At 39.2% G+C, this 23,558-nt stretch overlaps 1 protein-coding gene across 2 annotated transcripts; it reads right to left on the bottom strand.

Moving 5' to 3' along the window:
- Window positions 1-1,797: 1,797 nt before the first annotated feature.
- Window positions 1,798-22,807, bottom strand: si:ch211-1i11.3 (mitogen-activated protein kinase kinase kinase 5). Of its 2 annotated transcripts, XM_031740655.2 has the most exons (28): window positions 22,234-22,799; window positions 21,997-22,136; window positions 21,260-21,447; window positions 20,920-21,088; window positions 20,405-20,511; window positions 20,029-20,199; window positions 19,829-19,941; window positions 18,903-19,062; window positions 18,611-18,761; window positions 18,301-18,405; window positions 17,925-17,974; window positions 17,412-17,507; window positions 15,007-15,091; window positions 13,460-13,593; window positions 11,926-12,053; window positions 11,018-11,154; window positions 10,813-10,918; window positions 10,561-10,718; window positions 9,769-9,955; window positions 9,505-9,673; window positions 9,046-9,211; window positions 7,450-7,635; window positions 7,247-7,352; window positions 6,756-6,999; window positions 6,380-6,492; window positions 5,161-5,258; window positions 4,974-5,050; window positions 1,798-4,851 (listed from the first exon to the last, which is right to left on the bottom strand). In XM_031740655.2, the coding sequence occupies exons 1-28, from the start codon at window positions 22,571-22,573 to the stop codon at window positions 4,755-4,757; spliced, it is 3,981 nt and encodes a 1,326-aa protein (XP_031596515.1). In that variant the 5' UTR covers window positions 22,574-22,799; the 3' UTR covers window positions 1,798-4,754. The 2 variants fall into 2 exon arrangements, 1 of the variants encoding a protein (XP_031596515.1); XR_005614862.1 differs by lacking the exons at window positions 1,798-4,851; window positions 4,974-5,050 and adding an exon at window positions 5,999-6,176 and having other exon boundaries at window positions 22,234-22,807.
- Between the last annotated feature and the right edge of the window lie 751 nt (window positions 22,808-23,558).

Raw genomic sequence — 23,558 nt, forward strand, 5'->3', positions numbered from 1 at the left:
CATCTCAAGGGTTATGGAGAATTTACAGGTGTGTACTACCAGTCTGCTCTGTGAGGAAAATTATTTCATTGTAGGTTAAAGGTGGTTATAAAATCAGCAATTTTGTATTCATTTGCATTTATTTGACCCTTCACTCAAAGGGAACAACTGGGAATATGCCACAAGGTTAAATGTTAAAGTTAATAATAAGAGCAAAAACATACAACTCTAACATCATCTTAGTTTAGCATGCTAACAGCAGTACAGCTGAGGCTGATGGCCATGGGAGTGTTGTTTTGCAAGCTATGGCTAAAACTGCAACATAAAAGGGTATTTGTAATACAGCATCGTACAGTCATGACATTGCCCTTATAACACTGAAAGTTTCATTCTTTCCAACTGCATATTATACCCCATGATCATAATAATAAATGATATATAACAAAAAGGTTAAAAGCTCATTCCACCATAATCCTTGATTAAGAGTCACATGAATGGTTGGCCTTCACACTGCCCCCCTCCCCAAACAACAGACACAAACAAAGGGTGAAATGCTCTTCAGGTCAAGCTCCAGCTGAGCTCTGTGACACATACATTTACACACATGTTCTTACTCATGCTGATGCTCACGGGATTAGTTTTTTTTAATGCAAGTCTCTAGATTAGACAGGATTAATCTATATTGATGAGAGAATATTTCTGTCCAGCTGTAACTATCACAGCTGTCTGTCTTTTGTGTTCATGTTGTGTCTTTTCTGTAAATACTATAATAGCTTTAAATGCCTTACAGACTGGCCCCTGAAGCAACAACACTTTGTCTTCCAGTAAAATTGCTTCTAATATTATTTTCTCTTCCTGAGGTTCAAAAAACCCCCCAGAGGAATAAAAATACTAATCAACAGCTGCATGTTTACATGGCAAATATATATCTATGAATCACATTTACTTTATATAAACAAATAAATTGACAATTATCAAACTTTCTAGGATAATATGAAGTAAATCATGCTATGTCTGTGCAGGTAAAAAATACACAATAAAGTGTCATCAGGAGTCAGGGGTGTAACAGAAATGCAAAGAATGTGCTCATAACCTGTCCATGTGATCACATCGCACACATCTACTGCGCTTTGAAGGGAACGTGTGTTGAGGAGACGTGATCCTTTCATGCATCTAGTACTGTATACATAAGTGTGCGAGCGCCTGCAGGCATGTAAGCAGTTGAGTGCGCACTTTAAACAGACCTCAGTGAAACATAACAGTAGTCCGCTTGTTAGCGATGATATGTCATAAAAAAAGTGATGAATTTTTAACTAACCTTCCCTTGAAGTGGTGCTACATTTAGAAACATTATTTATTCTTCAGTGCAAGCGCAAAAAGTCTGACTCATGCTGCATTTTTAATCATATCTCACAAGAAATTGTCAAATTTAGCTCTCTATCATGCATGCTGCTGCTGTCCAGGACCGGGGGGGGGGGTTACCTGTCCTTTGGGGGATGGCACACAGGGTGAGCTCAGTAATCCCTGGAGTTTCTGGGCCTCCCAGTGTGTCGTCCTCAATCCCCCCCCCCAAGAGCCTGCCAAAATCCCCCTGACAGCAGTCCCTGTTATTTGCATATCAGTAGCTTAGCTCCACCTCCAGACAGAACAGAAATGAAGGGATTAAGGAAAGAGAAGAATGAAAAGTGATAAGGCAACACAAACATGATTCCTTTAGAAATGCAGGAAGCACAGACTAAAGGATATGCAGCAATCTATAAGACTCATTCGAGATTGTGAAAACCAGAATTAGATTTATTTGCCAAATATGTGTACACATAAAAGGAAATGAGCTTTATTCATTGTTCTTAATATACTTAACAGAATAGATAAACAGACAGTGCAGAAATAACAACACAAATAGCATATTTCAGATTTATATGTGCAACAAAAAGACGAATTGGACTGTCAGTGTGAATAATGCAAAGCATAATGTAACCTTGACTTTACTGTCTCTCCACATCAATAAGTTGACACAGTTTACTGGCTGATCAAAGCTAACAGTTTCCATGCTATTAGCTGTACAGTCCTAATGCTACTGTGATTTAAAGCTTATTCAAACAAGCGAGACTCAGGGGGATACATTCACATTATATTCAATTATGTGTATCAGATGAATCTAATATGGCCGCTGCTGCCTGTGTTGTTTCTTTAAGGCAATGTGACTCACTGTTAAGAATTCATGTGAGTGTTAGTCTGCCAGACATAACAGCAACCACCTTTAGTCATTTTACCAAAAAGAAATACATCTGAACACTCAAATCTCAAAAACAGATTTATTTAAAAGTCGAGATGAATACAAAAGTTATAAATATATATATTTTAAATATCAACTATAAAGAGGATGCTTCTTTGTCTATCTAGCATGCTTTAATAAACAAATAATAGGTAGTAGGGCTATTAATTTTCTTTGAGACAGCATCCAAGGACACAAGAGAAAGATGCCTTACTTGATTTACTGATACACCTTCCGATTTGCGGAGCCCCTTAAATTATTGCAAAGGTAAATCAGAGCTTTTGATCTTTACTGCCAGACAGACGTAATCAGTATTTTGGCCAAGTCTGCAGAGAGCTTTTCAGACCTTATGACAACGAATGAATAAAGCATATCATAAATCTGTGAACACAGGAAAGGGAAATGCCAGTTTTGAATTATAGTACGAGTGATATATGGGCTACAGTGGATTTTAATTAGTATCTCGGTAGTGTTTAATATTGCAAGTATACCATAGAAAAATGTAATTTTAGTTAGATGTTCTGATAGTGGATTCATCCATTTTTTTAAATACTAGTACGGTTAATAAAAGTTAAAAGATAGCCTAGAGCAATCCAACTTTGACGTTTCTTCAGACTTAAATGTGTAAAAAGCACTTACTGATATATGTGGAAATCTGTGGGCACACCTCACAGACACAAATCACATTTTTTGCATTTTCTTTTTATTCTTCATTAAGGAATTTTCTCCTAAACCTCTATGTAGGAGGTATCCACAGATCTCCAGAGCTGGGCGACTGCCTTTCCAATCTGACTTTGCAAATTCTTCCCTGTGCAAGGTTTCCTTTGCCACACAGTCCAAAGAGATCAATTTTGTCCCACTTTGTCTCCAGCATCGTGTCAGCAATGACCCCTACTGGCTGACAACCTTTGCTTACTTCGATTTTGCTTTGCCTTCATGTTGAGTAGAGGTACTTTTATGTTAGCATTCTTAGTCTTTCAGACTGTCTTAAATTCATCTCCTCCTAAATGCAATCTTGCAACGTTTCAAGTGGGGAAAAATGCAAGCTTGCAGCACTCAGATATATTTTTATAATTTTATGTGTAGGCACCAATTAGCCTGGTTTTCATTTTGACAAAGAGATTAGATGAGTCAGTTATTAGCATCAGAAAAGTTAAAACTTCTCAGCCTTTACAAGTAGAACAGCTGTTAAATTTTGGCACTTGCAAATGCATCCACCAATCCATCCATCCATCCATCCATCCTCTTCTACTTTTTCCATTCAGGGTTGCAGGTTAAATGCCACAATTTTGTATATTGCATATTAATGTGCATCACCATCTGGAAAATGCTTTTATGTTTGCTATAAAGGGCTGGACTTAAAAGCAAATACTAGTTATTACTTGTGCACATGTATTTTTGCATATAACTCGAATAGTACTCACAATAGTGAGTACTATGGCTAGCATGGGCCAGCCCAAGGCTTCCACTAAAGTCATATCCCCATTGAAAGAGAATGGAGCTAACATGCATTTGACATTAAACCGCCTTTCTGTCACTCGTGTCAAAATAAATAACATCCTCAGAATCTCCTCATTCTTCTCTAAAGAATGTTTGTCTAATTTTTTCTGAAATGTTACACTCCTGATCTTTGTCTTTCTTTTTTAAGTCTTGTCATTTTATGAAAAAGAGTTAAATTTTAGGTCTAGACATAAGAAACTGTTTCTTATGTCTAGACCTAAAATTTAACTCTTTTTCATAAACAGAAGAACTAAGTACTAGACAGCATGAAACCACCCAGAACAGCAAAAAGTCATACAATAGACCTTCTCAGACACACATGCATCACACATATCGACCAACACACACAAAGTTCACGTCACTGTCTCTAAGGAGACGTCAACACAGTGAAAACAGATGAGGAAACACGTGTGGAATTTAAAGACTGTTCACCACTACATCACTTCTTCCATGCTACATCACACCCTGAAAAACCCCTCTCCCTGTTAGAAACAAAGGGCTGTGTGGAGATAACAAGCCAGTCTGAATGACTGTTAAAAAAAATGCTTCCTGTTTATTATTTAAATGAATTTAAAAGGGCTTATAGTACAAATAATATTTGTTTTCCAAACAAGGAATAGAAGTTAATCTTATATATAGTCTCTAAAACTTCAAATCCTGCTTAGCTTTCCGTGAAACAGGAAAACAGCGTCACTAGATGAAATGTTTAAAACCAATTAAATCCCCCTTTAAAATTATCTCCTAAAGATACAATTAAAGCTCTACCTTCTGACACCCTGATAAAATGTAAAAATATAAAATAACAAAATAAAATTCTGACATGACCTAGCTTTTAAGTAAAAAGCTCTGATGCTCCATTATAGTACATTCACAGTCTAAAAATGTATTCAAAATTTAATCTGCTTTACATCAGCAACCTGAAATGCCTCTGTTCCTCCAGACCGCACACAGGGCCAGCCTGTCTATGAACCTGCCCTTTGATGTGTAACATCAGCAGCCATTAAAGAAGGGTGTCCTCGCTGTCCTCATTGTGCGTGCTGAGCTGGCTCTTCCGGTAAGCTGTTACAGCTGCCCAGATTCGACACAGCATGCCGCCTCTGCAACAGCAACAGTGGACTCACATTCATGTGCAATGTCAATTTGCTTAAACTTATGATGAAACTTAAAATAACGATGTAGACTTCATGTTTTGAGGGGGTGATGCGTGGAGGCAGCTCACCTTATTCCACAGTACATCAAGTCATCCTTGGCGGCCATACGGAGGAGACAGTCCAAGGTGAACTCATGAGAGAGCAACTGGAAAACAGGATCACAGAGGTGTGGATTAATACCAGGTGGATGAGTAACACCAAGCAGCCTTAGGGGTGTAAAAAAAAAAGGGAAAGTTGAGCTTTTGCTGAATTTACCTTGTTGATAGTGTCTTGATCTACGGAGACAGTCTTTAGCCAGCGCACTAAGGCTTTCTTCTCTGGTCTGGAGCTTTTCTGTGAAGCCAACTCCACATCTATAATGCACAGAGCTTACAGCCATTAGGTTTTGTCTGACACTCATAAACACATGCTGTATTTAATGGTGTTAATGTTACACACAACAAAAGCGTCTTCGGCAGCCAGCCCGTATAATCATTATACAAACTAACAAGTCAAGTTTGAGCATATTAGCAGCTGATCTGGCAGCCAACGCCTCTGACAGCAACTAGTCAGGCAGAAATCCGCCATCAGCCTGTAGCTAAGGTGTGGTAGGGATTGCTTGGCGCAGATGTTAAGAAATAGTAATTAGAATCACTGAGTGTACTGATAATTCAAAGAAGGCTTGGTCCCTTCCTATGATACTACTCATGTCGCAGCTTGTGTTGATGTTTGTCAGATAACAGGCGAGAGAATAACTTCAGCGCTCCTCAAATAACTATGAAACATCTTTGTTTACTATCTCGTATCTAGTAGAAAATTAATTTTCTAGGATTTAGAGGTTTGATTGTGGTGTACAAACAGAATATTCAAATATTCAAGAAAATTTCATCATCTAAAGGAATGGTTCAGATTCAAGTCTAATTTAGTTCAGGATATAGCAAATCAGGGGAATACACTTCAATGATATAGCCTTTTGTAAATATTTCAAATCAGGAAAATAAAGCTGGCTGCCTTTATTTGGCACAACTCAGCTTGTAGAAAAAGGCACGATCACAGACACAATTCAGTTCAGTTCAAGCTTCTTTGTAAACCACAAATCCACAATAACAGTCACCTCAATGCGCTGTGTACTGTAAGGTAAAGCCCATATAGTATTGGCGAAAACCCCAACAATCAAGCAGTCCCCCATGAGTGGGCCCTTTGCGACAGAGGGAAGGAAAAACTGCCTTTTAACAGGAAAAAACCTCCAGCAGAACCAGGCTCAGGGAGGGGCACCCATCTGCCGTTACCAGCTGGAGGGTGAGGGGAAAGAGAAGGGAGTAGGGATAGACAGGAAAAATACACATTATGAGAGAGAGATGACAAAAAATGAATGAGATGCGGGAGTGGGGAGTGAAAAGAGGTGAGTGGGGAAAGAAGTGCTTAGTGTACCAAAGCAGTTACTGCGCTAGTATTTCGCAAGATGTAACAAGTTTTGGCATTAAAGCAACATTACCCTCATTGACTGATTCTTTCCTCAGTGCGTCTATTTGCTGTTGTTTTCTCCAGAGAGAGTTCCTCAGTAGCTCATGATACTCTGTCTCCTTCTCGCTTAGCTGATTCAGCAGTCTGAAACACAACACAAATAGCCTTCACCACTCAGCAGAAAGCCCTGCAACCCCAAATTAATTAAATGAATCACTGTGTACACCTAATAGGAATGTCACTCACAATTATTCTATGTTACAGGAAATATGAGGGGGATATGAAAAGAAAGCTGAGAAAACAAAAAATAAAAGTAAAAATGTATTTTATGTATGTATGTAGTTTGTTCAGAGAATCTAATAAACCTGTAGATTCTCTGAATGATAAAGGTGACAGGCGAAATAAACCTTCTGGTCTCCAGTCGCAGATCTCTCAGGTCCTCCCTGAGAGGCCAGTTGGTGTTAAGGTTGAAGTCTGCAGGTTTAGGGTTGGCTCTAAGCAGCACGTCATTTGCTGGTGCTGGCTGCTGTGTGTATGCTGGTGCCACCAGCTGGTCAGGGACTAGAGCTACAGGAGTGTCTGGATCGGCAAACAGCTCCTCAGAGGTGTTGTCCTCACTCTCGAATGAGGACTGCAGATGGAGTTTGAGTTCTGAAAGGCAAAGGGTAAATTAGTATCAGAAAAACAGACAAGTAAGAAACATAAATAAATAAATTAAAAAATCAGCAGGCAGGAAAATAAATACATTTAAATGTACATAAAATATAAACACAATGAAATATCAGCTGAAGATCTGCTTGACGATGTTCCTCTGGCAAACACTCTTACCACTATGTTGTTGTTTCTTTCTGCTCAACAAAAAATGTTAAACAGGTTATGGAATGAATGCCTACTTTACCTGGCAGTAATACAGTTATGGCATCCTGTACTGCCTGTCTCAGCAGATTATCCAGAGCAAACATCCAGTGAGGTTTCACCTTTTGTTGCTTCAACACTTTTTTCACCTATGATCAGAAGGTTTTGTATGAATGTAAGGAGGCTTATTCTCAATTGTGATGTAATCACCAGCAAAATCTGGCTTTGGGCTCAGAAGTAACTTACTGCATCTTGGAAGTTAAACAGCACCACCTGTAGGCTGTTCAGAGGTACTGAGGCAGCTACAAGCATAGCTCGAAGCTCCAGCAAGCCACTGGTAAGCTGCTTCCTGTCCGGGGAGCGGATGTTGTCACGCAAACAAATAACGAGTTTGGTGATGTGGTCTGGAGTGATCGTGGATCCATCACCATACTTTTAACAGAGAAAGGGAGAATTTAAAATCAGGATACATTCTGCGTTTCTCGTTCTCAAAGTATTTAAACCCATCTACTTCATCTCTCGGTAGTTCTTTTCAGCTGGAGAGTGATGGTCTTTTTCACTGTGATAAAGGTGGACATTTTAAATTTGTATCTGTTATTGATAAGAATGTTACTATTAATGGCCATTTCGTCTTTAGTAATGACAAAAATTTCAGGATTTTAAGAAAAAAAAATGCTCTGCTCAAAACAAATTCTAACCTAAATGCATAAAACGAGATACTCTAACATCTTTTATTAACTCTTATTGTAAAAGTATGGTTAAAAATTGGGATGCAAAGAAAAATCTGAAGGTTTTTATAGAAGAACAGTACACAACTGGAAAGAAGTAGATGGAAAGAAAGGAAAAAGAAACATAGAAACTTTATTTATCCTCATAAGATAATAATCTAATAGCATTTAAGGACCGAAAACCTCATGAGGGAAACTCCCACAGGTTTTAGCTAAACAGGTAACCTTTGCTTGTACATTCTTTGTATTTACATTCCTATTTCTCTGTTTTCCAATGTCGGTGGCGCAATACGTGTAAGGCAATATGTTAATATCAGATTACAAAGGAATTGGTTTTTTTGGTATGGCCTACACACTCACCAGGTACTTTACTATGTTTGCTCAACTGCTCATTAACTCAACTATCTAATCAGCCAAACACATGTCACCAATTCAATGAACTAAGGCACACAGAAATAATCAAGATGACCTGCTGAAGTTCAAACCGTGCACCAGAATGGAGAAGAAAGGTGATTTAATTGACTTTGAATGTTTTTAAATGTTGGTGCCAGACAGACTGGTGTGAGTATTTCAGAAACTGCTGATCTACTGGGATTTTCCCACACTACCATTTCTAGGGTTTCCAGAGAATGGTCAGATAAAAAGAAAATATGTGTAACACAAGACAGAAATTAGGCAGAAATTCTTTGGTGATGCCAGAGATCAGAGGAGATTGACCAGACTGCCACAACAGCAAAAGACAGGTACCATTTCTGTCGGCTAAGAGCAGGAAACTGAGGCTGCAGTTCACAGAGTCTCAGAGTCTTAATTTTTCTGCTTTGATATTTGGATTTTAGGGTCAGAATTTGATGGAAACAACATGAAAGAATGTGTCAGTGTCGGCCAGATATCAATCAAGGGGAGCACCTTCGGAGGGGATTAGTATCACAGAGTCCCACCAGTCAGAGGGCAAAAGGGGGCACAACCCTGTACTGTCAACGTGTACCTAATAGTTTAAACATGCAGATGTTGATAAGCTTTCAGATACTCTATTATAAACAATCAGTCTCTGGATTGAAGAGAAATTCTATATATATAACAAAATTTGACAGTGTTGTGACTTTTTTTTACCCACCTGAGGCACAGACTGTTGTATACTAGACACAACATGACTTATGTAGTCAGTGAGAACTTTGTGCAGCGTGGCTCTCCTCTCACTGTCCTTTCTTAGCATAAAAAGGCCAGTACTCTCCTCTGTTGAGGATGGACTGCTCATGTCTGATGTGGAGTCATCTGGGATTCTGGAAAAATTGAAGGCCAACAAACACAAAGAGCAGAAATAAGCCACGAACATGCTGAAATAACCATTACATGATAGAAAAATTAGGTTAAGGATATCAGTAACACATCAGATGTATTATTTAATAATGGCATGTGGAATTTTGCATTATACCCTTTTCTCTCTTAGAAAAGCTATAGGACTGTGAAGAACGAACCTCAGTGTGGTTTACCAGTAAATTAAGATCCAGTATAATCATAGTTCGTGCATAAATGAAAAGGCTTTGAGTGTCTTTTGAGGAATAATCTTACTCACAACAGGAAGATGTTGGTGCTTGGTGGGCTCTCTGAGATTTCCTCTGCTCTGAGAGAGGATTGCGACCTCGTCAGGTCCAGAGAACAAGACAGATCAACCGAGTCAGAGTAAGAATCAGTATCCTCCACATGGATGGAGATAGGCACAGACATACTGCGCTGATAGTCAGCTGCAAGAAATAGGGTTTAGATACTCTGCATCATTGCTATAGAAAACAAAAATGGGTAAGAGGTGAAATGTGTGTATTTTAAGTGTATTTCTCACTTATAGACAGGGATTCCTGAACAGCTTTAGCTTTTTTCTTCGTAGATGACTTTAGGAAATGGTCCTTAAGCAGTTCTGCCGCCGTGGCTCTTTCATCAGGATTTGGCACGAAACAGTTCATGATGAAACCTTTGGCCTCATCTGACATGCACTCTGGAACCTTGGGGTGGATCTTAAACATGCCAACCTAGTTGGGAATTTTTAAAGGTTCATTGAAACATTCTGCTTTGAGATTCTCGTGCTGTGATAGCTCTTACTCTATGCGGATAGCTCTCTTTGTCTGGGTTCATATGTATAAGGTTGATGGGTTTTGTCATTCTACTTCTGGACACCATTACAGTGGATTTTATTATCAGTGAATCAAGATGTGATTGTGCATCACTGACTGCAAATGATTTTCATCCAAGTGTTAAAAAGAGTTTGTATACTTAAACTATGTTATTTTGTGTAATCACTTGGTCTGATAGTGGGGGACTATATAAAAATGTGCACCACTGTCAGGGTGTACAGAGGCAAAATTACACTAAATTGTGTTGTGCAAATAATTATGCACCTAAAGTATAACTGAATTTAAAACATTGTATATCTAATCTATCTAATATCCATCTGGTACTTGAAAAAATGAAATAAACAATGATCATGAAATGTAAAAGTCTCCAAAGGAAAAGTCTCTCGAATGTTCCATGAAATATAATTCCAGGCATTCCACAATCTGCCAAATGTCCTTATGTGTAAAGTCCACTGTGAGCATTTTTTAACTTCCGTAGAAAACACAACTCCTTCTTTTTTTACCTTGAACATGGCTGCCTGGGGACTTCCAAGCTCATGAAAGGGTGTTTTGCCTGTTGCCATTTCTATGATAGTGCACCCTAGAGACCAGATATCTGCCGGCTTCCCATAACCCCGAGGCCCTTGGTCTATAATCTCAGGGGCCATGTACTGCAGAGTTCCTATTGAAAATCCACCAGAAAAATGAAAGTTCGACTACTGTGAGGAGTTCACGTTATGTTACATCTTTTAATAATGTCATAAATGTCAGCTTACCAGTAAACGTTTCAGTACAGGGGTTAATCCCTGCTAACCGTTTGGAGGTTCCAAAATCAGATATCTTCAAAACTCCACTATAAGTGTTGATCAGTACATTGTCACCCTGCATAAGGAACAAAACCAGTGAATACCACAAAGCCAAGCTTTAAGATACAGTAGACCAGAAAACTATTTGCCACGAGGCCAAAGGTGATCCGCTCACCTTAATGTCTCTGTGGACTATCTGATTCTCATGAAGGTACTTTAGACCCTCAAGTATCTGCTTGGTGTAGAAAATGATGGTGGGCTCGTTGTCTTTCAGAGGACCCCATTTGGAGCGCAAAAGAGAAGACAAGCTACCTGTAAAGGAAATGTAAAATTTCACAAGGTGACCCGCTGATTTCCAGCCACGTGCCATACGGTCACCTGCTCACGCACTGAACTAAATCAGCGCCCGACAAGGTTATTAATTTTTAAAAAGATGCAATAATGATATCACATGCACAACTAAAATAACTACAAATTTTTGCTCATTTCTCATCTGTTTCTCCATTAAATTTAGCAAAATCAAACAAAGCAATGGATTAGGGCTGTGCACGTTTCTAATCAGAGGTTCAAAATGTTTTTCTCACAATCACACCATTGTCTGTAAACATTTTCCTTCACTGAACAGGATGTCTTCAGAACCACCCACTTCTTTAAAACTGGCTTCCAGTAGATGTTACATAATCACAGATGCATTACGATTCTGGTCACATGATTTCCCTGAAGCCCATGACAAATAGCACAGAAAGCAAGGAAACAGACTTATAGGGAGCATCAAGGCTTGTGTGTGTTTAAGAATTTCTCAGGAACCTGTGTCTCCGATTTCACAAACCACATTGCTCCACCCTGTGACCTAATTTCATTACGTCAGAGGATAATTATTTGCTTGTAGATTACACAGAAGCAAACTGATTCATTACAAATTTACATTTGTTGATAACAGCTCTTTCCATAAACAGATGTGACATTAAAAAAAAATCAAAGAAAAACCTTTTTGAAGCTTTGATTTATATTACAGTTACGATTTAGTAATGACAGGTACTCTTATTGCTAGGAGTGTTAGAAGATTAAATGTCATCTTTTTACCCCCGGGTACTTCTTCCATGAAGATCTTGATGAAACCATCCTGACTGACAGAGCCCAGGTACTGGACAATATTCCTGTGTTTAAGCCTCTTGTGCAGAGCAATCTCCTCATGCAGGGGCTGAGAATACCTAATCAACACAAAAGAATAAAGGTACTGCTGTAAGATTGTTGTGATTTTACAAGTGATTTGCATTGACTAGGCCTCTTTTCATTTCCGTCATTGTATAGGAGTTATAAACAATATACCACAACTAGGTTTGGATTTTGGGTATATTTTGGGTATATATTCAAGGGGACTTAATCACTTGACTCACACAACCGCAGTGCTGGGTTACATCAAACACTGCATGGACAGTGTCACCACAGAAAAGTGGGTCCGGGTCTACCCCAACCGTAAACCCTGGATGACAAGCAAGGTTCAGGCACTGTTAAAGGCACGCAACTCTGCATACAAATCTGGGGACCAGAACATGTACAGCAGAGCAAGAGCAGACCTTAAAAAAGGCATCAGAGCAGCAAAACTGGACTATTCAAACAAGCTATCAGATCACCTCTCTGATAACAACTCCAGGAAGGTATGGGAGGGCCTGAAACACATCACCAATTACAAAGCCAATGGGACAAATATAATCAGTGAATCAGAGGAAAGCTGCTGGCCCTGACGGAATACCTGGTAGAGTGCTCAAAGCCTGTGCCGTCCAGCTGGCTCCTGTGTTCACCAGACTATTCAACCTCTCCCTCACACATGCCACTGTCCCTCACTGCCTGAAATCATCAACAATAGTCCCAGTCCCCAAGTCCACCACCATCAGTAGCCTCAGTGACTACAGACCCATCGCACTGACTCCAGTGGTTGCAAAGTGCTTTGAGAAGCTGGTCCTAAAACACATAAAGGACTGCCTCCCACCCAGCTTCGACCCCCACCAGTTTGCCTACAGGGCAAATAGGTCCACAGAGGATGCAATTTCCATTGCTGACACTGCTGTTGATCATCTATGTGCAATATCTCAGTCTTTCCATGTTCTGTGCAATATTTTTAGCTCAAGTGCAATTATTTTGGTCCCAGTCTGTTTCAATGTTTCCTACACATACACCATGTATATAGTTCCACTCACACATGTATATATACACACTGCTTTTTAATTTATTTATTTTATTTTATTCTATTTATTTATTTATTTCTTTTCCACCTTTGATGTATATTGGTTTTTCTTTTTCTTACTTTAGCACCTTTGTGGTCCAGCTACCCAATTTCGCTGTGCAAGAAACTGCACAATGACAATAAAAAGCTCTAAGTCTAAGTCTCTAAGTCTCTAAACCTTAGCCTTAAAAGTTTGCAAAAGCAATAAATATTTTGATACATATTGAAGTGTTTTTTCCCACGTCTGTCTAGAGTCAAAAGTGTATTTTTTTTTTAATGTGGTTAACACTACCTAGACGCTATCATGTTATTACTGTAACTGAGCAGATTTTGTTGATTACAGCGTAATCTGAAAGCGATAACATCGGAAGGGTAACATATGTGTTTTCTTACGTGCTGTCCTTCTCGGGGATCTCTTTGATGGCGATGCGTACTTGGTTGCTCAGGTCCCTTCCAGCGTACACTACGCCATAAGTTCCTTTACCAAGTATTACCTTGTCACCATTCTCATTGGTCTCATAGATATACTGTAAAATGAGAATCAGTAAGAATCAGTATGGAGTGAATGGAAACAGACTTTTAGGAACTTAAGGAGACTTTCATTCAGAAGTTTAAATAAGGCAAAATGCAACATCTGCTAAAGGTATTACTATACTCATGAACTCACAAATACCTGATCAATATTTAATGCAAATATGTCTTCTGTCAATAACATGGCAGCAGGTCATTGCATTTTAATATGCAAGCATGGTGAAAACGACATGCTGAAGTTGGAAATAAACACCAGAATGTGGAGAAATTTAAGTGACTTTAAAAATAGCATGGGCGTTGGTCCCAGACAGGCTGGTCTGAGTATTCCAGAAACTGGTGACGTACTAAGATTTTCCTCTTTAAGGCTTACAAAGAAGGATCTGAAAAAAGAAAATATCCAGTGAGTGTCTGTTCTCTGGGTAAAAAACGGCTTGTTGATGTCAGAGTTCAGCAGAGAATAGCAGGATTTGCAGAGATGGAAATGACTACCTGCTGAAATTCAAACCAAGCATCAGACTGGGGAATATAGGTCATTTAAGTGATTTTGAAAACAGTATGATTCATATTTAGACCAGCCTTGTCCAAGTATTTCAGAAACTGCTGATCTACGGGGATTTTCCTGAACAACCATGTCTAGTTTGCACAGAATGATCCAAAAAAGAGAAAATATCCAGTGAGCAGTAGTTCTCTGGACAGAAATGGCTTGCTAACGCCAGTTGTCAGAGGAGACTGTCCACACTGCTCTGAGCTGATACTAAGGCAACAGTAACTCAAATAAAAACTCACTAAAACAGGAAACTAAGAACCGGAAACTTAGGCTCCACTTTGCATGGGCTCCCCGCCTTGAATGAATCAAAACAGCATTTTGAGCATTTCTTCCCACCAATGTTTTTCTACTTTACCCAGTTACTCTCTCACTAGTACTACTTACTACACAAAACATATGAGTTTCTTTTGAATGCAAAAGGCAAGGATGCATCTTGCCTTGCACCAATGGTTCAAGCTGGTGGAAGTGATTTAATATTTTTTTAACATATCTCAATGCACTAGAGCACCTTTGGGATGTGGTGAAATAGGATGTTTGCATTGTGGATGTGCAATCGACAAATCTCCAGCAGGCATGTGACGCTATCATGTCAATATGGACCAAAATATCAGAGAAATGTTTCCAGCACTTTGCTTTGTCATGTAGAGTTAAAGCAGTTCTGACAGACATAGATTTGATATATTCTTTATAACACTGGCTTTTCAAATTTTAACTTTAAACATGGTTTTACGAGAGTGAAACACATGTAAAACCACGTCTGCAAGAGTAGCTTAATTCTAAATAAAATGGCATTCACTTTTTTTAACACAGACCTAAAATAGAACACATATTGCATCCGGATATAGAAGGAACTGTAACTGACCTCTAGTATTTCTCCGAGTGTATGTTCTATATCTTGAACATGGTTTTCAGCCTCCTGGAGAAGGGAGTTTACCAACTCACAGAAACTAGGTAGAGAAGAGACATACATAAAAATATCTCTCACTGGAGCATAAATTTAAATATACTCTCAGTAAACATCAGCTCACACACCAAAATACACAACTGCATGTAGCTACAACAAAATTCATATTTATTTGCAATGGCTGATCAAATTTGAATAGATGTGAATGAGAAGCCTGATATTGTCTCTGGTAATTAATAAAAACAAGTGATAGAAAAGTGAAGACTGAAATTAGAATATGTGGATATTTTGCTTATAAGTAATCCCAGTCAAAAGACTTGAGTACTGGAAACAAGCTCTTTACTCAACACATTTGTTAGACCTCATGGATAAAATAGTTGGTACTCATGGAAAACAAAGAATGCAACATATACTATGCATTTGTTTAAAAGAAAAATCCCACTTCAAAAGAATAACCAGAGCATTTTTTTCACCAGTGTTTTTCTATTTTATCCAGTTGCTGTCTCATTAGTTCTATTTACCACAGTTTGTTTCATTTATACTTAATTTGTTTAAAAGAAAACATACCAGTGAAACAGGAAAAGCAGGATGCTATATTTGACAGTGTGTTAATAGGAAAAAAACAAGCAAACTGAGTTTACTCATATTATATGTAGCTGTGGTCAGAAATGTATATACCCTCATCATGGGCATGGACGTTTTGATCATATTGGGCTTTTATCGATTTCATTAAACTATTGTCTTTGCCAGGGTGGAATGATTGCACAGCATACATGACTTTAAAAAGCAATAAGTAGGTGCAGAATTTTTGAATTCATTTTGGATTTTCTCTAATCCAAACAATGTGAAAATTAAACATACAGGCTCCACATACATACATACTGTACATCCCCCACTAATATTTGGTTGACCAGACAATTTTGGTACAAGCTTCTGGCATAATTCTGGCTGGATATATGCCCACTCTTCTTGGCAGGAGTGCTAGAGTTCATTTGAATTGATTGGTTTCCTGGTATGAACTTTTCATTACGGTTAAGGCCGGTACTTTGGGAAGGCCAGCCTGTTTTATCCCTTCTAAAACCAGCTTTGTGTGTTTGGGATCATTGTCTTGCTGGGACACCCAAATATGGTGAAGTTAAAGAATGATTCCATCCACTTTTTGCAGTGTACTGGTACCACTGGTAGCAAAACAGCCATAGAGCATGACGCTACCACTACCGTGACACTGTACCATGACAGCTGGTACAGTGTCCTTAGGATTGAAAGCCTCTCCTATACTCCTCCAAACATACCTCTTGTCATTGTGGCCATCTAAGTGTAAAACCCTTCTGCAGAAGGCATTTGGCTTGTCCATGTTTGGAGCTGCAAATTTCAGCAAAGCTTAAAGGTGTTTAGTTTTTCTTGGTTGGAACCCACTCAGTTCATGGTAATGTAAAACTCCATTTATTTTGGAAAGTGTTCAGTAGTTCCTTAGCTGTTCCTAAACAGCCTAAATAATTTCCTCTTATTTGAGGGTGACAGCTTGAGTCTTCTTCAGGACCATCCAAATAAGCTTATGCAAATAAGCCTTACTTGGATACAATTGTCTGAATCTGCAGGTTTTTTTTTATAAATGGTTCCAGAAGACCTCCTCAAACTGGTTAAATCTAAAACTCTCCTTCTTAGGTCGTCACTGAGCTCCTAAGACCTTCCTGTTGTTCTGAATATTGGTCAATACAGTGAACGCTGTCAAATAAATTCTTACTACCAAAGAGAAAATACTAGCTTCTCTTCAATCAATCATGATCACTAACCAGAAGTTCAGCGCAACTTATTAAAAGATTTAAGTGCGTGAATGCGTATATGAGCCTATATGTATATTTCTCACCTTGTGTGAATTACAGAATATCTAACATAAATTCAAATTTCTTCATTCAATTTGTGATTTTTTAAAAGTCATTAGAGCTGCATGCTCTACAGTCATTCCACCCTTGAAAAAGAACAGGTGAAAGGAACCATTAAAAACTCTAAATTAACTTGACATTCATGCCAGTGATGAGTGAATATAAGCTTCTGTCAAAAACTATAAAAATATGGCAGCAGACAGCAAACTGAAACTTGTGTGGTAGTGCAGTACTAGACAGTACTTCAGCTGGGATGTTTTTTTTTCTAAATTATGTCAACAGGTTTCTGAAAAGCACGTAAGGGCAGCACAGGAAATATGACTCACACCAAGTAATAACATCCAGTCAATGACTACTCTCATTTGCATGCCGACTGTTTTTCTGCACCCTGTACTCAGAACTCGTTAGATCTTATCTAGCAAATCAGTTGATCTGCGAGGATGTCATTCACACGATATCACACAAGTGTTAATCACTCACCCTTTACAGTGAATCTCAGATGGGAAGCAGAGCTGGAAATCATCCGAGTTGTAGTGGACATACAGAAAGCAGCTCCGCTCATCAATCTTTGAAGCACTGCAATGAGAAAGACGTAAACAGGTTTTAATCATTCAAACAGGCAAATCTTTATGTTTGAATATGTTGAACATAAAACTGACACAGATGACATCACAGGCTGTATCTCTTAACCATTATTTGTTCTATTGAAGCAGATAGCTATTGTTTCTAATTCAGTGTGAGCTATAGGTAAATAAAAGTAAATAAAATGCATTCATTATTAGTGATAAAGAGCAAAGCCCCACTAGGCTCTAATAGAAAATGTGTTTTTCATCACCCTCCTATGATACCACAACCTGATAAAATGATTTATTGTTAAGTCACCCAGCAGCTGACTTTTTCTGGAATGTTTGTCTGGAGCTGAAGTACACAGTAACACTGATCTGCAGACACAGAGGAATCAACAAAAAGCTCACATGCTCTGCTCTATTTTACCTCACTCCCCGAATTTCAGATGCTTGGAAAGTCCATTGGTTTAAGCCCTTCTGCAGAATTAAATACAAATATAGACACAGGTTAAAAGTGTGTTTTACAGCTAATACAGCATTTGTCACACACAATAAACCAGTTTTTACATACTAATAAATATATATGCAAGAAAAAAAACTAAAAAATCTTCATGTTTTAAATGCACGGTGACTCTAAAAGAACATGCCTACTCAGCCAGCTGATTGTACATTCAGACAGAAAACTTTTTTATTACACAATATGATATACATTCATACACACGTATGTATGACTTGTTCAAAGAGTCAAATGTATTCCAATCAGAGAGTGGCTCAAAGAGTGGGGGCCCAGACAGTTTACATACCTTTAAGCGTGTGGCGTGTTTTAGCTGGACAGTGCGACTTTGGTCCTCCTCGTTCACAGACACAATAGCTGGTTGGAAGACTTTACTGGGTTCTAGAATGAGCACCTGAAAAACACCAGTTCCAGTACTATCTATTTTAAACATCCACGTGGCTGTTTAATGCATTTGTAACGGCAGGGAATCTCCTGCTTTGCTACATGTTAACTTTACAATCCAAATGAGCAGAACTGAATCCTGATTAATAGTTACTCCATGAGACGATGAGTGTCCTGTTTATTATTTACTGCTACGGTAAGGTGTTTGGTCTTACTGGACAACAGTTTGATGAGGCAGTGGGTTTACAGGTCTGCAAAAGCAGCTCCATCCAGAAGTCCACTGTATCTTGTTTAGGAGATCTCACTTCAGGTAACTTGGCAAACCGACGGTACAGGATGTATGTCTCCATAATAGACGCCACATACCTGACAGAAATTGAACTCGTCGGTTATTTGTTATTTGCTTTTCACACTTTTAATAAAAACAATCATATAAAAAGACATGTGGCTTAGTAACTGATTAAACACCTTGATAGTGCTCATCAACAATGGATGATTAAGTCTCACCAAACAGGGGCCGTGAGTCTGTAGAGCTTCTCAGAGGCCTCAATGACTTTCCTGTATTCACCTGCAAGAATGTTTGCTCCAAGGTAGAAACCTACATCCCAGTAGTCCTTCATCTTCTCCAGACTACCCTTTCTACCCAGCAGGGTGCTTAAAGTCACACCTAGACATTGACATCATAAAACAGAACAAAAGAGGTTACTAACAAATCAACAGAGGATGACCCTGACCACAGTTACAACCTCATTTATGGACTAGGAACAAAATAAATAATTGAATACAACGTAATACGCATTTATAATACTATGCACTGTCAAAACATGATTGGCCAACAACTTAAAACAACATGATATGATGTGCACAGCATAATGAAATGCATTTTCTCACAAATGGGCGAGAAATTATGAAAAAAAACAACTTAATTTTTACTCCCTTCAGTGATAGGATCTGGTGGCTCTGTGAGCTGTGGCATTTTACTAGGACAGTTTGGGGTATATTTGACAAGTTGGAGACGAACATTAAGGAGCAAACATTTCTATCCTCTCTTCCAGGATGTGCTCCCTTCCAGGATGACAATCTCCCCATTCATAAAGGTGCATTGTTCACTGAATGGGTTTAATGAGTATTATAATTATGTGACTCATATCCTATGGCTCAGTTGAACATTTATCACACTAATGGCATGGTCTACTTTTCAAAGTTTGTGTAACAAGAAATAAGTTTTAAAACACAACTAATAAATGTTTAGTGTTAATCTAATTTTGACTGAGCTTACGATAAATCCTAATAATATATTTTCTGGCACTGCATGTCATCTCAGACATTTGAAACATCAGAAAATGAATTTAAAGGATAAAATTCGATGCGTGACACAATAAATCCACAGACATTAAGTTTTCTCTGATGGAAAGGTAAAAAACAGAAAGCACCTAGTTTGCGCAACTCTATAGACGTCTCAAATTCATGGCCAGCTGCTATCAGGAGGACCACATTGTTGATGCCCGAGTGAAGAGTTGGCTCTGTCTCAAAGGCTTTCCCATACCTGGGAAGTTATATAAAAAAAAAAAACACGACATAAATGCCGGTTTTCTCAATTGTGGAAAACTTTGCATGGCCAAATTTGGCATACCAATAGCAGGCCTGGTCTCTGCTGGACTCATCAGTGAACGCTGAGCTCATGAACATGTCCTTGTAGATGCGTCCACACAGGCAGTAGACATCTGATGCCACCTTGTTCCCTGACTCCACAATTGGCAGAATTTCTTTCAAAGCCTTTTCACGATCTCCGGGCTTATTCCTCCTAGGATAGGTATATGTCATAACAGACCACTGTGATGATAAAGAACTTCATATCTTGGGTAAATACAAATAAAAAAAAAATCTCTGCAAATTGACAATGACACAAAAGCACCTAGCTTGAATCAAAGAGGAGGAGATCATATTTTTAATTATGTCAACAGAACTATACTGACAAACTCAAAGTACAATAGCAGTCATGTTGGTACCTGTTTAGAGCAAATATATAGTGAAACTTGATATTCTGATGCTTCGCCACCTGACACATAGGCAGGTTGTCCAGAGTCTCCACCAGTTTTATCATGGCATCGTAATCCTGAGAAAAAGTGGAAGACAGTGAAATATAATGATTAACATGCTTGAATCACACTTGACAATTTTTAATCATCTACATTGAAGTTTATTATATAAAAAAATTACTATTTACAAACAATTGTGAATAATTTAACCCCCTTGTAGCTATTTTTGTTAATGCTCATATGCTCACTTAACATACAATCTGATCTTCTTTGTTGATACAAACACTTGTGAAGGCTCCCAAATAGAACAGCAGCTCTTTCATAATGAAATATGGCTAAACATAAATATGCAATCATATGATGATAATAATCTTAAAACTGTTTGGGTTTCGGCAACAGTTTGCTGTTTTGTTTAATTCAATAATATAAAATAATATGTTAATAAATGATCACTAGTTTAGACACACAGATTTATAAATGCATACCTGAACGTCCCTGTAGGACAATAATAGGTTCATTACAATATCCGGAGAAAGCAGATCTACACTATCCAGGCGTTGCTGGATGTGGTTTAACTCCTCGCTCAAGGCTCTGCCGCTGAACCGCTCCCGTGCCATGCGAATCTCATGCCTGATTGACTCCCGGAAGTACTCACTATCAGGAGACAGTCCAGAGTAGGCGTTACATTCCACAATTTCACAATCCTTTGTAAACACGCCAAGTGACATTGCATACGTGGGAAGCTCAAGAACATGCATTCACTTTATAATAATGTTTAAATAAGTAATAATGTTTAACCACACCCTGCTGCAGTTTATGTCTGACCTGGACTGAATCTGCACATTGTTCAGCAGATGCACCAGTTTCTCAACCAGGGGGACGAGCAGCGGCTCCAGCTGGAAACTAGGTTGCATCAGGTCTTTGATACAAGTCATCATGGTGACGTCACAGGCAAACACTTTGCCCTGAGGTGACACTACATATGGGATGAAGGTGTAACTTCCGCATTGCTCCTGCAGGACAACAATAGATGCATCAAATATCACGCTGGGACAGCTTGCATGACCACAATGGAACCGCAGCATCATTTTTCACTAGGCAAAGCAGTTTCATGTCAGTCACAGGTGTTACAGTGTTGTACAAATGACTTCAAGGCTCGAGCTTTGTTATGAATACACTGAAATTATACAAACAAGGTAATATGCACATTTATCCAGTAATGAAAATATGAATTAATGGCAGCCACTGCTTGCATTACATTGCATAACAATTGCTATAGCTTTTTATTTTTGGCTCCATCTCACTCACTCACATTAAGTACAATGCACAGATTCAAGTTTTACCCTAACTGGTGTTTTGCTGTTAAATAAGGTCCATCTCTAAATCAAATGTACAATATTTTAGCCCTTCAGGAAAATATCCCACCGCAGCTGCAGTAATAAAGCAAGGTCTGTTTACAAACATGTACTTTAGAGGTGCGTGTAGTGAACTATTTTCCATTTCCAGCACATGAGACTGTATAAAATGAACAATATCTAACAATAGATGGGAGCATGTGTTACCTTATGAGCTTGCAGATCACTATCTTGCTTAAAACAATACAGAATGATGTTATTAGTCATGCTGAAACTTTCCCTCACTCCAAGATGGTAGAAAAGGGAAGGCTGGCAAAAGGTGTCGCTCATTTCCACCACTGCAACATCTGTGGGGGGGTTATAACAGTAAACTTGCGTAATTTGGTATAATTCTGCGCTCATATATCCGCTACATTACCCTACAGTCTGCATGCCGTCACTTGCCTGCATTGTAGAAACTATCCAGAATGTCAGTAGTGCCTTGGGAAATTCTGTCAAATGAAATCGTTTTGAGAACAGCGTGTGCGTCCGCGCAGGCTTCCTTCAGACACTTCAGTGATAAGTTTTCTTCGGTGTGCGGCACTGACGCGTCCTCGTTGACAATGTATGCCACTGACACTGCTCTGGTTCGACTCCGCGGAGAAACGATCTGTTTACCCGAGCCGTTGCTGGCGCTCAGCTCTAACACCAAAGAGTCCTGCCACAAACTTCCAGCGGACACGCGTACTGGATCCTTCCTCTTTGAGTCCCGCAGGCTCATTCGCCTGCGCTCTGTCGTGTACATTATTTAGTTCGTGTTTGTTCCGCAGCTAAAGCTCAAAGCATGCCCTATAGTAGGGACAACTTCCAATAGCAACATAGCCGCGCCGCTGATCAAGGTAGATCCGATCTCTTACCACATATCCAACATTCCCAGAGCTCGTCTCCATTTGACCCGCCCATGTCGGCTCCGCCCTGCTCCGCCCGCTGGTGTTGTGAGGATATTCACCCATGTACTCTCGCATGACCTCTGCGGTAGGACTCAGCAAGTCCTTCTTGCCCTCTGTGAGGAGCAAGAGTCTGAGACATCTAAGTAAAACAAAATTCTCGCAGCCCCACTGTAGTGTCAACAGGGCACCCTTGGCGCTCCAGTGATGGCGCAGTTGTGGGTGTTTGACCAACAGACCACACCGACTTTCTTTTCAGATGACGGAGTGTGCAGCTTTCACTTTGTATGGCACACGTGAGTTTAGATTTGGTACTCCCCCTTTTTATTTTTTATTTTTTTTACAGATATTATGTATTATTAGCACAAAAACCCCCAAAACAAAACAAAACAAAGAGATTCATGAGATTATTTTATTTATTTTAGAAGGATTTCCGAAATCTACAGTCATTTTGGTAACACTACCAAGGGCAGTAGCGGTTTTTGGTACGGGCGACACGGGCGGTTGCCCGGGGCGGCTCGTGGTGGGGGGCGGCATCACGGGCATCGGCAAAAAAAAAAAAAAAAAAAATTGCTCGTATTCATGCTGCCCCGACCTCAGCCAGCGCATATTTTGAATGGCATAGGCACCGATCGATTTTCTATCGCCCATTTGCTGGGAGTAAGGGCGCCCTCCGTTTGCGAGGTGCGCCTGCTGCTTGCGGCACAGGGAGGAGAGGGCGGAGCGGCGGACGATTCTCTGGCTGGCTGGAGCAGCATCTAATAACCAACTCGCAAAATAAAACAAAATAAAAACAAACCAACAAACACGAAAACACCAGACATTATGATGCAGACTTATAAT

This window comes from Oreochromis aureus, linkage group 11, assembly GCF_013358895.1.
Source record: "Oreochromis aureus strain Israel breed Guangdong linkage group 11, ZZ_aureus, whole genome shotgun sequence".
In the NCBI taxonomy this organism is placed as follows: Eukaryota; Metazoa; Chordata; class Actinopteri; order Cichliformes; family Cichlidae; genus Oreochromis; species Oreochromis aureus.

Coding starts and splice junctions, on each gene's coding strand:
- si:ch211-1i11.3 (XM_031740655.2), bottom strand. CDS start 22,573: ATGTACACGACAGAGCGCAGGCGAATGAGCCTGCGGGACTCAAAGAGG. Junction 22,137..22,233: donor GGATAGTTTCTACAATGCAG/GCAAGTGACGGC, acceptor ACCCCCCCACAG/ATGTTGCAGTGGTGGAAATG. Junction 19,063..19,828: donor TATAGAGTTGCGCAAACTAG/GTGCTTTCTGTT, acceptor GTCAATGTCTAG/GTGTGACTTTAAGCACCCTG.